The 13,301-nt window shown below is 42.3% G+C and overlaps 1 protein-coding gene across 7 annotated transcripts in view; it reads right to left on the bottom strand.

Annotated features, from left to right (window-relative positions):
* Positions 1-200: 200 nt before the first annotated feature.
* Positions 201-13,301, bottom strand: part of LOC121400953 (interleukin-17 receptor A-like) — a 1,044,048-nt gene continuing 1,030,947 nt past the window's right edge. Inside the window, exons 2-12 of one of the 7 annotated variants that reach the window (XM_041585301.1) lie at positions 10,140-10,164; positions 9,837-9,983; positions 9,176-9,300; positions 8,868-9,018; positions 8,579-8,626; positions 4,603-4,772; positions 3,428-3,502; positions 3,129-3,207; positions 2,724-2,822; positions 2,324-2,341; positions 201-2,047 (exon numbers count right to left, since the gene is read on the bottom strand). In XM_041585301.1, coding sequence (XP_041441235.1) covers positions 810-2,047; positions 2,324-2,341; positions 2,724-2,822; positions 3,129-3,207; positions 3,428-3,502; positions 4,603-4,772; positions 8,579-8,626; positions 8,868-9,018; positions 9,176-9,300; positions 9,837-9,983; positions 10,140-10,164 — 2,175 coding nt within the window. In that variant the 3' untranslated portion in view covers positions 201-809. The remainder of the gene's footprint in view (positions 2,048-2,323; positions 2,342-2,723; positions 2,823-3,128; positions 3,208-3,427; positions 3,503-4,602; positions 4,773-8,578; positions 8,627-8,867; positions 9,019-9,175; positions 9,301-9,836; positions 9,984-10,139; positions 10,165-13,301) is intronic. The other 6 variants (XM_041585302.1, XM_041585303.1, XM_041585297.1 and 3 more) reach the window with 6 other exon arrangements.

The following is a 13,301-nucleotide window of genomic DNA, read 5'->3' as shown; positions in this document are numbered from 1 at the left end:
ACCCCTTTTACTGTTAAAGGGGGAGAAAAACTATTTATTCTGGGCTTTAAACAACCTCTGCTGGCCAAACTTCTAACCGCAGCTATGAAACAACTTTGCGGGGTAAGTTATGGGCTCCCGCAGTTTTGTCGCAGCTCTAAATGTGACGTAAAGATATTCGTTTCTAGTGATAAATGAGTAAGGAAATTCATATTCCTGTGTATCTGCGAGATTTGAAGTTTATTTTAAGGATGAGCAGTTTGGAGCGGGTGGCAGAAAGTATTTTTATTTACACTGTACAGCTCTGAAGTCGCTAAGAAAATGTATTTACAGTTATCATATATATATATTTACCTCCTATTAAGTGATTGTAATCTATTGTCATTGATTAAAGTGGCGTTAAATTTTGGAACAGGACTCGTGTGTTTCTCATGGAAGCCCTACAGCCGCTTTGAGGAGAGGCTCGGCTGGTTTGAGGACAAGTTACCTAGGCATAATAAAGGGAGTGGAAGGGGAAGCAAGCTGAGGATATCCATGATTTATGTAACAGGGGTGGACAAGGTTGGAAAGATTTAATTGAGCAATATCGTTTTAAGGATACAACCGTATTCTTAAAAAGCGGTTGTATTCTTAAAAGCATTTTTGGGATATGTGGTCTAGCAACAGTTGTTTAAAGTGTGGCAAATCTCTTTTACCAATCCCGTCCCTGCTGCATCTGGAAGGCCACTTTCATCATACGTTTACGCTTAATAAAATGTTAGGAGTATATAATATACACACATACAAGTGCACATGTAATCACAAACAGTGCGTGGCCTCACTTGACTGCATCATTCCAAGACTCCACTCTGCTGCAGCAGTTTAACTTGGGCTGCCATCAAAGATTCCCTGTCCAGACTACTCATTGAGTCCCAGGTGATGTATCCCTGGTCTGGCTGCTCAGAATGCTTCACTTGCTCCAGCCTCAAGTAGTCTTCCTCCTCTGGAATCTCTAGGAGGTCACTCTGGGGCAGCTGCATTAAAAGTTTCATATGCTCCTCTCTCAGCAGATCCAATGAGAGGTAACCCTGGTCTGAGAGCGGAGAAGAGTAATGTTCTCCAACAGATACGCTGTCATCTTGCGGAGGGTTCAAGTGGAGATCCTGTCTACAGATTTGTCCATCCATTAGGATAGGCTGCCATGTTTGCACACTTGAGCCCCCTTCATGCACGTGAGGCTGAACCAGGAGGCTTGAAAGCCCTTCTGCAATAATAGGGTCGGTTACCATGGTAGAGAGTGGCTTAGCAATGACAGGGTTCATCATAGAGATTGAACAATTGGGAATGTGCACAAGTGGTTTAAGCTGCTGCGTAAGACCTTCGCTAATATCTTCATCTTCGTGGTCAGATTCCACTCCATCATTGGGCAAACACTGTTTCTGGAACCAATCGGGATGCTCGTCCTGCCAAACCTTGCACTTGTTCAAGGCTTGCATCAAGAAGCCATAACTTTTGGTTTGCTGCTGTGGAGCGGTGACCTTAACTCCAGGACGGCACTGTTCTATCCTATGAATCCTAAAGAACACATCTTGTAGGTCTTGCGGGATGCAGTACTGGGGGCACATTTTAAATAGAGAGGGGATGTTGTCAATGCTGCTCAAATCACCGAAATAAGCCACCACATAACGCTCTTGTATATTCATTTCAAAGTCCGGGATGATAAAGTTGAGGGTGCAGGAGAAGAGGTCACCCTGGTCAAGGGAAAATAAATGCCTGTTTTCTCTGAGCACCACTTTGTTCCCTTCATAATTTTGCCTGGCTAGCCATTTCTCTTGTGTCCCCCGAGAACACAGAAGCAAAATAGTCCCGTTCACTTTCTCGATCTCAGCCTTCTGATGGTTCAGCCATGTTGCGGCACCGGCCAGTCCGATGTTATTAACTTGACAACGGTCCAGCACGACCTCCATTCCCCAAGCGTCCCGCAGGAAATCTGCAAACTTGATTACCACGTCCAAGTACCGGCGACTGTCTGCAGAATACACCAGCCAAACCTTCTTTACTCTGACATCCGGATGTGTTAGGTCCAGAGCTGGAAGAGCAGAGAGATAATAAATCAAAAGGGATTGTTCATAGCAATAAAAATGCATAAAACGGAGACTATAGAATATTATCTTATGACGTTATCATGTTATACAACACTGCTGCTCCATCAGAGTTTGTTCTTGTTACAACCAGGTGATTCATGCTGCTGTACTGTGACAGCTCAACTCCTTTGCTTTCAGCAGGTAATTAAATATTGTTAGGTTAGGTAGCATAGTAATTAACCATAAACCATCAACACAGCAAAAAAATGCCCTGGACTTACCTGGCTTAGAATCTTCTGCTGTAAAAAGAAAAAAGAATACAGTATTAGTAAATATTTAATTTCCCTGTCTTGGTAGCAAATACTACATGCCCGCTAACCCGCTGCCTTAGGCTGTATTTAAAGGAGAACTAAAGATCCTTGGTTCAGATATGTCACACCCTAGGGGTCATTCACGTCTGCAAGTGCAGTGACTATAACTATTGTTTTTTTTCCCCCTAAGAAAGACCTAAGAAAGACCCAATTTAAACTCAGTTCAAATATTTCTCATTAAAAATTAGATTTATAAAGAGAGAATTAGTGCAAAGAATCACAAGCTCTCTAAAGAATCATTTGCTCTCCCTAGCTGCCCCCCATAGCGATATCAGAGAGTGAAAGAGAGAGAACAACCCATGGAACTTACTCTTTGAATCATCTAGGCAAATGATTAAGATGGGCGCAAGGAGGATGATAAAAGCTGCCGGTATGAAGAACAAGCGCAACCGCTTGTTGGACACCGGGGCTGTTGAGACACATTAATAAACAAGATTAGTCTAACCCCAAAACAACATCTCCAATTCACTGTTAAGTATTAGTAACCTTGATATGAAAGAGAAAAGGTCCTGTGGCAGGTTTTACATATAGGGGACATAAATCCTCCACTTATATCTGCCATTCTTGTGACCATATTTGTTACTGTGACTGTTACTGTCCGGAGATTGCAAACAGCACTCTAGTCTTGCTTTATGGCACAGAATTCCATGCCGTTTAACAGAGCATGGCTGCAGGTAAGAAGTCTATATGCAGATAACTGGGGTTTCTCACTTACGGGGTGAGGTTGTGCTACATTGCGGCATGTGATTATAACGGATACAGTCAGTCTTACAGGTTGGCAGAACAGCCCATACCTAAAACGAGAACGAGTCCCTGTTAGAAAGCATGAAAGCCATGGTAGATGCAATGTAAGCTCACACATTTAGTGCAAATAGTGCCTACTGAACACCTCTATTGATGGCTTGTGGGCTGAGCCCTGCCCCCTGGCCATACCAAAGAGTAGGGCATATCAAACCACTAGGAACCGTTATGAAACTTGCATTATACACACTTCCAGACAACTGGATACTTCACCTGGATAAAATACCAGCAGAGGGGGTCAGCTGCCAGGCCCGTGAAGGTATGATTCATACGCTCGGAGCAATTATCCTGTAAAAACAAACCAGAATCAGAACTGTTAACCACGGCATTTACAATGTGGAGTGCAGGGTGCCTTCCATTTTGGAGCACAAGAGACCTGTAGCCGCCCCCATGAATAAAGCACTGCATGCGTTCAGGGTGCTTGACCGATTTTCTATTTTCCCAGCAAGACCCCAGACACACATGCTCTTTTCTTGAGCACTGAGGAGCGCGATCTTGAAAGAGTACTTCTTTTGGGGGTCTTCCTAAATGACTCCTAATGAAAAAGACTACGCAATAAAGAAATACAAGTGGACACAAAACTTCTATAAAACCCTCCCACTGCATTAAGTAAGCAGCTCAATGCAAAAGGATGCTCCAATGAGAAGCCTGCCTACCAACACTAAGAGGCACATTTATCAAGGGTCGAATTTCGAATTCATGTGAGTTTTTTAAAACACCCATAAACTGCCATGAACTCGACCAAACTAAATTTATTAATAAAATCAAATTTTTAAAACTCGGGTGAATAGAATCGACCCGAAAACTCAAATCGAATTTGAATGGAATTGAAAAAACTCGAATGTCAGGAAGGCTGCAAACAACTGCAGAATTGATCCCTCTCCCATTGACTTAAACAGCAATTCGGTAGGTTTTAGGTGGCGAACAGTCAAATTCGAGTTCTTAAAGGTCCAGGGTATGATAAATCTCGAAAATCGAATTCGGATTTTTTAAAAAAAACTCGAATCGAATTTGAATAATTCCCTGGTTGAATTTGAAAGTTTTGACCATAAAAAACGCGAAAATTTTAATTTTCAATTCGACCCTTGATAAATCTTCCCCCAAATCAGCCTATAATCTAGACATAGGGAGATTACTGGGCAATTTTGTCTGCTGATATTACACTGTAATCACACAGACGGCATCGGGTAGGCTCCCATCCTATCAGCAAAGAACAGAGCAACCCTTACACTAAGTGGGCCACGGAAAGCCGTGAACTGCACATAAGTAAGGGCCTTGCACAACATAAATTCAATCTCCTTTTTAATCCCATGGGGAGAGCCATCATTTCTACTCAGCAAGGAGCAACGCTTATGCTATATGTTAACTGCTGAGTGGTGTGTTCGTACCTTTGCACTTACCGGATGTAAAGTTATAGGATATTGTGGACTTCTAAGTGAAACTATGAAAGTGTTCTTGACTAGAATCCTGTAGTCGCAACTGTCACTCCTGGTGTCGAAACTCACAACGAGGTCGTCGCCGTCGCTCTCCGCACTAATGTTGGGATCCCAGCAGTCTCCTGGGGAAAGAATAATATATATACAAAATAGGAATATCGGCACTCTCAAAAAATAAGTGATTCAGATGCCTGGGTGCAGTTTTCAAAGGGTTCCAAAAATATATGATCAAAAAAAAACACACACCTCAGGTCTTATTAAGAATTTGTATATTTTTATTTGGCACATACTGATGTTTCGGCTGCTCCTTCAGCCTTTTTTTTTTAAAATAAAAAAAAATTACACACACATGCATTATATATATATATATATATATATATATATATATATATATATATATATATATATATATATATATATATATATATATATATATATATATATATGAAAATGTGATGGTAGCTAGGTGCAGGGGGAAAGGAACTATGGCAACGCAGGAGAGTGCTACAGTAAGACCCCCAGACAAGATACTGAAGGTACATTATGCTTTCCAATATTCCACACATCCCATCCCATATCCGTCCCCCGCAGCTTCAAAAAAAAACAAAAAAAAAAATTTGGTTTTCATTTTTTATTATTTGTGGTTTTTAAGTTATTTAGCTTTTTATTCAGCATCTGGTTGCTAGAGTCCATATTACCATAGCAACCTACATTGATTTGAATAAGAGACTGGAATATGAATTGGAGAGGGTCTGAATAGAAACGAACAATGAACATTAGTTGATAGTAGTAAAATATATATATAGAAAATTCTCTGGTCTCGGTAGAACTCACCAGTTGTGAGAAGAGGTCCAGGTCCAGGTGCACCGCACTGAACCTTCAACTAAGGGACCGGACCACCGTGTAGAAAAAAAGAGCAGGCACTTCTAAAGACCAATCCTCCAGGCAAACTTTTTCGATGCACAGGGATACAGCCTTACGCGTTTCATATAATTCAGATACTTACGCTAAGTACTCACACTTCCCACAGCATATTTAAAACAAGATAGAGCCAATCAATGTTAAGTATACTTCAGTGTCATAAATGAGGCAAAATGGAACACCACAATCTCTTAATATGACATCATTGAGCAATAGGCAGGTTAGACGCCATCTTGGTACTCTATATTGAATAGGGATGCACCGAACCCCCGAATCCTTCACGAAGGATTCGGCCGAATACCGAACCGAATCCGAACCCTAATTTGCATATGCAATTAGGGGTGGGAAGGGGAAAACATTTTTTACTTCCTTGTTTTCTGACAAAAGGTCACGCAATTTCCCTCCCCGCCCCTAATTTGCATATGCAAATTAGGATTCGGATTCGGTTCGGCCGGACAGAAGGATTCGGCCGAATCCGAATCCTGCTGAAAAAGGCCGAATCCCGAACCGAATCCTGGATTCGGTGCATCCCTAATATTGAAGTTAATTCAAGAATCGAACAAATTAGGAGAAAACTCTTTTCTAATTCTAAATCCAACTCTGTATCATGTATTTTGACATACAGTATAGTCCCCAATACTTGGGAGATTTTGAACATTGTAAAAAAAGAACCTAACTATACTGAAAACTGACCCTACATTAGACACTATTTTACGAGACGGTTGCCAATTTGTCTCAAGAAAATTGAGGACTTTGAGAAACGTTTTATCCCCATACACGTAAGAAACCCACATGGCCTACACACAGGTTCCTTTAAATGTGGCACATCTAGATGTATCACCTGTCAATATGTTATGGTGGGAGACAGATTCACTTCATAAACTACAAAAGAAATGTACAAAATAAAACAATACATAAAGTGTAATACAAGGTCTTTGGAAGTGCCTGCTCTTTTTTGAGTTGAGTAAGAAAGAATAGCAATAACAATAAATGTGTAGCCTTACAGAGCATGTTTTTTAGATGGGGTCAGTGACCCCCATCTTTAGTAAAGATTTAAGCTGTGCTCAGCTGGGGAATAAGAGGGAGCGGATGATGATTTTTAATAGCCATGCAATTTAATTCCCTGTAGTTTATACAGGGTCTCAAGGACCCGTCTCTTTTCTTAAAAATTTTTTAGAGCACCTGCAGGAGAAGATGATGGGCAAATGAACCCTTTTGCAAAATCCTCTTGAAGTTATGCCTTTAATTCTTTGTATATAGGTGTGGAAATATTAAATATTCTTCCATAAGGGATTTTAGTTCCTGGAAGTGATCCCATGAGCTTTATGGAGAGGCATATGATGAACGGTTCTACCAAAACAAACTGGGATTTGTCGTTTCGCACTTGGAGGTGCCAAAGGTTAGGTACCCCCAAGTGAATGTATTTACTTACCTGAAACCCCAGGCCGGTGCTCCTATCAGCAGAAAACTGCACCCGGCCCGGGGTTATTTCAGCAAGCACCACGGAGCAATTCTCTTCTTTCTTCGTGCGGCTGCGCATGCGCATTAGAGTGAAAAGACTATAAAGTCGGCTTTTTCATTCTACTGTGCTTGCATCTTCCCCAGGAAACTTGAATAAAGAAGAAGCCCGAGGAGAAGTGCTCAGTGATGCTCACTAGAAAAACCCCAGGCTGATGCAGTTTTCTGCTAATAGGAGCACCGGTCTGGGGTTTCAGGTAAGTAAATACATTCACTTGGGGGTGCCTAACATTTGGTAAAGTTGGGAGGACATCAAAGCTTACTTTTTCTGAATGTTCTTTATTTAAAACATAAATAACATCCCTGGCTTCAGAGAAAACAGGACCAGAATGCAACGGGGTACTATCCACCCCTTCTATCGAAATAGGATAGGGTTTGGTGGTTAGAGACAGTCCTGCTTGAGATGGAGTGTATTAATGCTTGACACGAAATCTTGCGTCCCTTAGGGTAAGAGCACACTGGGCGATAAGTCGACTGCGACTTTTAAAAGCGAGTTCTGGCAACAAGTCGTTCATTTTGTCAGAACACGCAGGCAGATGCAAATCTCCAGCTATTATGCACACAGCATGATTTGAGATCGCAAGTAGCTGTAAAACGCAGAGAGACCCTTTTTGAAGTGATTTGTTAGAAATAGCTTGTTCATAGAGAAGCACAGAAATCCCCTAGAAGCACACACAACGATTAGTCGCCGCGATAACATGGAAATACGCTGTCGTCATGACGCCACGTTACCCTACGGAATAACGATGCGTCATATCGGTACAAAAGGTCGCACCCATAGTGTCAAACAAAAAACGTCGAGAGAACAGGCCGAGAAAACACGCTAGAAAAAATGCCTTTTTTAAAGAATAGTTTTGATACAGACAGGCTGATTGATCTGTTAGAGGAACGGCCAGCTCTATATATGACCAACATGATGGCATATCACAATAGGCAGACCACGAAGCATCTCTGGGACGAGGTGGCAGTCCAAATAATAGGAGGCTGGGAATCTCTTTCAGAGGATGAAAAGAATAAGAAAGGTAACTGTTTGCCACCATTTTGGTCTTTTGCGTGTTTTCTGTTTGTGGTGGGTACACATACCAGGTGTGTAAATCCCAATATTGAGCCATAATATTAATCTGCTGACTTTAAAATGTCTTGCTCTGCCCCAGCAGAATCCATAGTGGCCAGAGCAATGCTAAGGCTCAGACCAAATCCATTTATCACCTCCCTATCTCCACATACAGATGGAGTGATACAGATGGATCATCCAGCCAAATAATAATGTAAAGTACCAGAAAGGGCTGACAGTGCTCTGAAGCTGTGATCTACTTACCAGCTTGTAGTCTACTGGTAGATCAAAATCTACATAGACACACACACATCTTCTTTACTACTAACAGGCTTGACCCCCCCCCCCACTGAGCTAATGTTTAAGTAACTGGCCCCACTGGATTTTTTACATTTATCTTCACTTTCAAGGTAGACAGAGAACTGAAGAACATACCGTGCTGGCAACAAGTCTTCGTTTTACTCATCCTTTTGTCTCGGCACCCTGCAAAACACAAGACATTAGATCAATATAAGATCTTAATGAACTTCAGGTCCATGCAGTCTATTCTCAGGGGGTGCTGGTATCTGAATTTATTTTCTAGGGTTGCCTAGCGAACATCTCCAAAAGACTATGGGAAAGGAGGCTTTACGATAAGCAACGGCAGGGACTTGTCACTATAAGAACCTATAAAATAAGTCCAAGGCTTTTTTTAGTAAGGAAACAGGTAGTAATGAGAACTAACCAGTGAGACTGAAACACGACTTACCTGGTACAATGATAGACATCTCTTTACTGTTCCTAAGGTCGGAGTTAACCAGCCTGGGCAGGTGCTGGACAGTCACATCATACATTTGGTCGGGATCAACCTTAAAGTTGCTGAAGACAAACTGCCACTGAAATATGAGAGAAGAGAGGACCCTGTAACTGGTACAGACATTTAATGAACCTGATCTAGACTTTCTAACCCTGCCCTGCAACCCCGTCATTTCTCTAACATACCCCCCTAATCATACCTCCCACCATCTGAATATTAAAATAAGAACATCTTACTGGCTTATTGTCAGACATCAGCTGCTGAGGGAACTGGTTTTCGAACTGAAGTTGGACACACAGATGCTCATTAGTGCTGCGCTGCATCACCGACACTTCTGCCCCCAACAGGCCCAGGATACTGGCTGTGAAACAGAACCAGTCAGCCCAAACGAGAGCACAACAATAAATGGCCAAGTCATTGTAAAGCCATGTGATATGAAATACAGGCAGGCAGAGCACAATTAAAATGACCTGGAACAAGGTTACAGATATATAGAAACATTGGGGTAACAGTCACCCTGCTGGCCTTCAGACTGGGCCCCCTTAGCTCATAACAAGGTTACAGATATATAGAAACATTGGGGTAACAGTCACCCTGCTACAGTTCCAGGGGTACCCAGGGCACAAATAATCACTCACCCCAAATCTCCCCCTAACTGACCTTCAGACTGGGTCCCCTTAGCTCATAACAAGGTTACAGATATATAGAAACATTGGGGTAACGGTCAACCTGCTATAGTTCTAGGGGTACCCAGGGAACAAATCAGCACTATGACTGGGCCTTTATCGTCCCCTCCACCTGATCCAGTTTAAGCTCAACACCCACGGACAGCAGTTTGCTAGCGGTTGCACAGGTTGGATTTTACATTCTAACGTTTCCCCTTTGTGTGACACTCACCATCAGGGGCCACTGTCCAGCTGATTCTGAGCACTGGCACGGGGTCCCCCGACTCATTAGCTTCTATCACAAGAACAACTTCTAAGTTGGAGGGAGCAGATGGAGTCCATTGACGGGGGTGGATCCAACTACTGTCGATGCAATTGCCTGGCAAAGAAGAGGTTAATCAGTACAGATCCCAGTCACAGGGCGAGTTGCTCACAGCAAGTGCTGTCATCTTAGTAGAGAGTTAAAGGGACACTGATTTAAAAAAAAAAAATAAAAACACCAAAAGCACAAACAAGAAAAAGTTAAATCACTTACTGTTCAGAACTGAGCACGTGACACCCTGAAAAATAGAGATGAAATAGTCAGAACAGGAAATCCCCCAGTGGTTAAAGCAGAATATCAACGTCTTACAAAAAGTATAGAGCTGTAGTTCCCCTTTATTTCCTGCAAACCAAACAGGGATCATTGTGCACGGTCCATTCAGATTGTCAGATTCCCATCAGATCAGAAATGGAAGGAATATTCTCACTATACTCTGGCTACTGGAAACTGTAGCCAGACAGTCTTTTGAAAGGGGAAGTTAACCTTTAAATAAACTTTAATAGATCGTGAATGCACATATTCTAAGCACTTTGTCAACTGGTCTATACTTCATGATTTTTCTGCAATTGTTAATCCTATAATGCCTATTTTAAGACTCTAACTGAAAATTTCTCCTGGTTGTCAGGGTCACTGACCCCAGGAACATCAACTTCCATGCTAACTTCCAAACGGTACATGAATGTTAGAACTGACCAGAGAAATGACAAATTTACTACTAATCCTAAGTAGAGCGACGTCACATGACTTTCCATTATACCGAGGCCCCAGCCAGAGTTGCCCTGGGGTGCAGTCTCACGGAACATTCACTCAAGGAAGATTCCGTATTCAGTTGTTTATATTCTCTGCACTGCTGGCTCTGACTCTTGAAACAACATAGCAGACGCCATCCGATTGTCCGAGCTGAGGAAGAACAGACTTCTGCTAAACTGCTTCATGAGTCAGAACCAGGCAACAGAAATAAAGAGATACTGCGTTTGTGAGTCTTGTTCACTTCATGTTGTGTGGCACATTTTTAAATGTTTTGGTGCGGAGTTAAAAAAAAACAAATAAAATTTTTTAAATACAGTTCATTCCAGTAATCATTACTCGAGGATAGAAAATGTGTTGATTAAAGTTTAACCCAAAATAAAAGGGCAGAAGTGATTTTCAGCCTGGCACCCACTGTATGTCCAAATTTGTCCTTGGCATTACCCGCTCCTGTGTTCCTGTAATCACCATCCCCTGAGTTCCCTCCATCACTTGCCCCTGTCCCTCCATCACTTGCCCCTGTCCCTCCATCACTTGCCCCTGTCCCTCCATCACTTGCCCCTGTGCCTTCAGTATCACCCAACCCTCATGGGAAAATAATGCTGATTAAAGCACACAGGGCATTTTATGTTATGTAGGAGAGATGGGATGTCCAACCATCTGTTGCTAAAACTGCAACTCCCAGCATCCCATGCCGATTGCTACTGGGGGTTCTACATCAAATAGCAGTTGGGGGGCCACAGGTCAGGCATGTCTGCTTTATGTAGGGTTGCCACCTGGCCAGTATACTTGACCCCAATGTTATCGACTGGGAAAATATCTAAATATATTGGAAGGCTGGTATTTTTTTTCCAAAAAAGGTGGCAACCATAGCTTTATGCCACTTCCCTCCCACACGTCTGTCAGGAATATCCCACCTGTAACTAGTGCCCCTGCGCGTGGCCCTACAGCTGCTGACTCCCGGCAAGACTGTGGGCAGGGTTGACAGGTTGGCGGTTTTCCAGCCAAATTGGGCTACTAATTGAAAGGCCAGGCTGGTTTTGAATGTACAAACTAGCCAAGGTAAACCAGCTAATGTTTTTCTTGCCATAATGTGGCCAAGCCTGCGCCTCCCGGTGCATGTTGGGTAATGAAGTTTTTGTTTAGCAATTTGCTAACTGCCAAGTTTAATGTAAGACTACAATACCCAGCATGCAATGGGAGATGTGTAGAAGTCAGGAATTACCAGATTTTGGGCTCTGTGCGGGTCGGGACTGGAACAATGGGGACTGGTGTACGGGAAATTGAAAAACTATCGTATCATATGCTCATCTCCAGTGCTTCTGAACTAATGTGGGTGTGTTTAGGCATCATGCCGCCCCCTTAAGTCCTGCCACCCTAGGCCCGGGCCTTGGTGGCCTCTCCACAAATCCGGGCCTGCCCACCCACAAATGGGGGTGCGAGGTTGGCCCCAACCTACCCGATCCGCAGATATCGGGCCGGCCCGCACATCGCTTATCGGTACCCCAGTCTCGCGTCACTCTTAAAGGGAAATAAAGTCTAAAATAGACTAATGCTAGAAATGCTGTATTTTGTATACTAAACATAAACATGAACTTACTGCACCACAAGCCTAATCAAACAAATGATTTATGCATCCAAAGTTGGCCACAGGGGGTCACCATCTTGTAACTTTGTTATACATCTTTGCAAGACCAAGACTGTGCACATGCTCAGTGTGGTCTGGGCTGCTTAGGGATCATCATAAATTATCAAAACAGCACAAGTCAAAAAATATCTGCCAGAAGCCGATACAGCAAGACTGATTAATAATCAGAATATACAGACTGCACTGGCTCCTGTGTTGTCATGTAATCTAATGTGGATTTTATAGTTTTTGTATTGTTTAATACAAACTTTCTCCAACTCTGCAGAACCAGTGGCTGCAGCAAAATAATCCTCCAAATAGAATCCCAGTTTATCTGTTTAAATCTGGCTCCATGATCTTTGTCCCTGCAGCTGGAAACAGTAAAGGGGATGTAAAGGCAAAAATCCAATACAAATCTCTACACAGTCGCCGACTGCTTTACAGGGAAACAAACAAAGCTGCTTGAGTTCTGCATGGCTGGGAAGTAAGGCGGGGGCTCCCCCTGCTGTTCATAAGTATGATTGTTTCCCTGCAGAGCAGTTAGGGACCATCTGACAATTCCTATCCACAGCAGTAAATGAAGGCAGAATTTCACTGCATACAGTCAGGTTTCTTATAAAAACCGTACATATTTTTTAATTAAAGTATATTGGAGATAGGTTTCTTTTTCATTAAAGAAAGTAAAAATGGGATTTTATTTGTTTGCTTTTACATGCCCTTTAAGTATTCTCGCATTTTCCTCAATTTAAAACAATTTTGCAGTTAAAAATCAAAACGTCTAGAGGTTGACCTGTTTTCTGAATATTAATAGAAATTGTATAAGAATTAGGGCCTTATATTAACTCCTGGGCCTCCCCCTGTAGTTCCGTCCCTGATAACGGACAAATACGTCCCATTTCACTTCCCGGAGAAATTTGCGAGGCAGTGAAAATTTGAGGCTTATTTTCACATATTCAAAAATTTCTCCAAGGCATGCTAATAGGTAAAAAAATATACTTTAT

The sequence above is a fragment of the Xenopus laevis genome, chromosome 3L, assembly GCF_017654675.1.
Source record: "Xenopus laevis strain J_2021 chromosome 3L, Xenopus_laevis_v10.1, whole genome shotgun sequence".
Classification (NCBI taxonomy): Eukaryota; Metazoa; Chordata; class Amphibia; order Anura; family Pipidae; genus Xenopus; species Xenopus laevis.
Note: the sequence above shows the minus strand (reverse complement) of the source record. Positions and strands in the feature narration are given on the sequence as shown.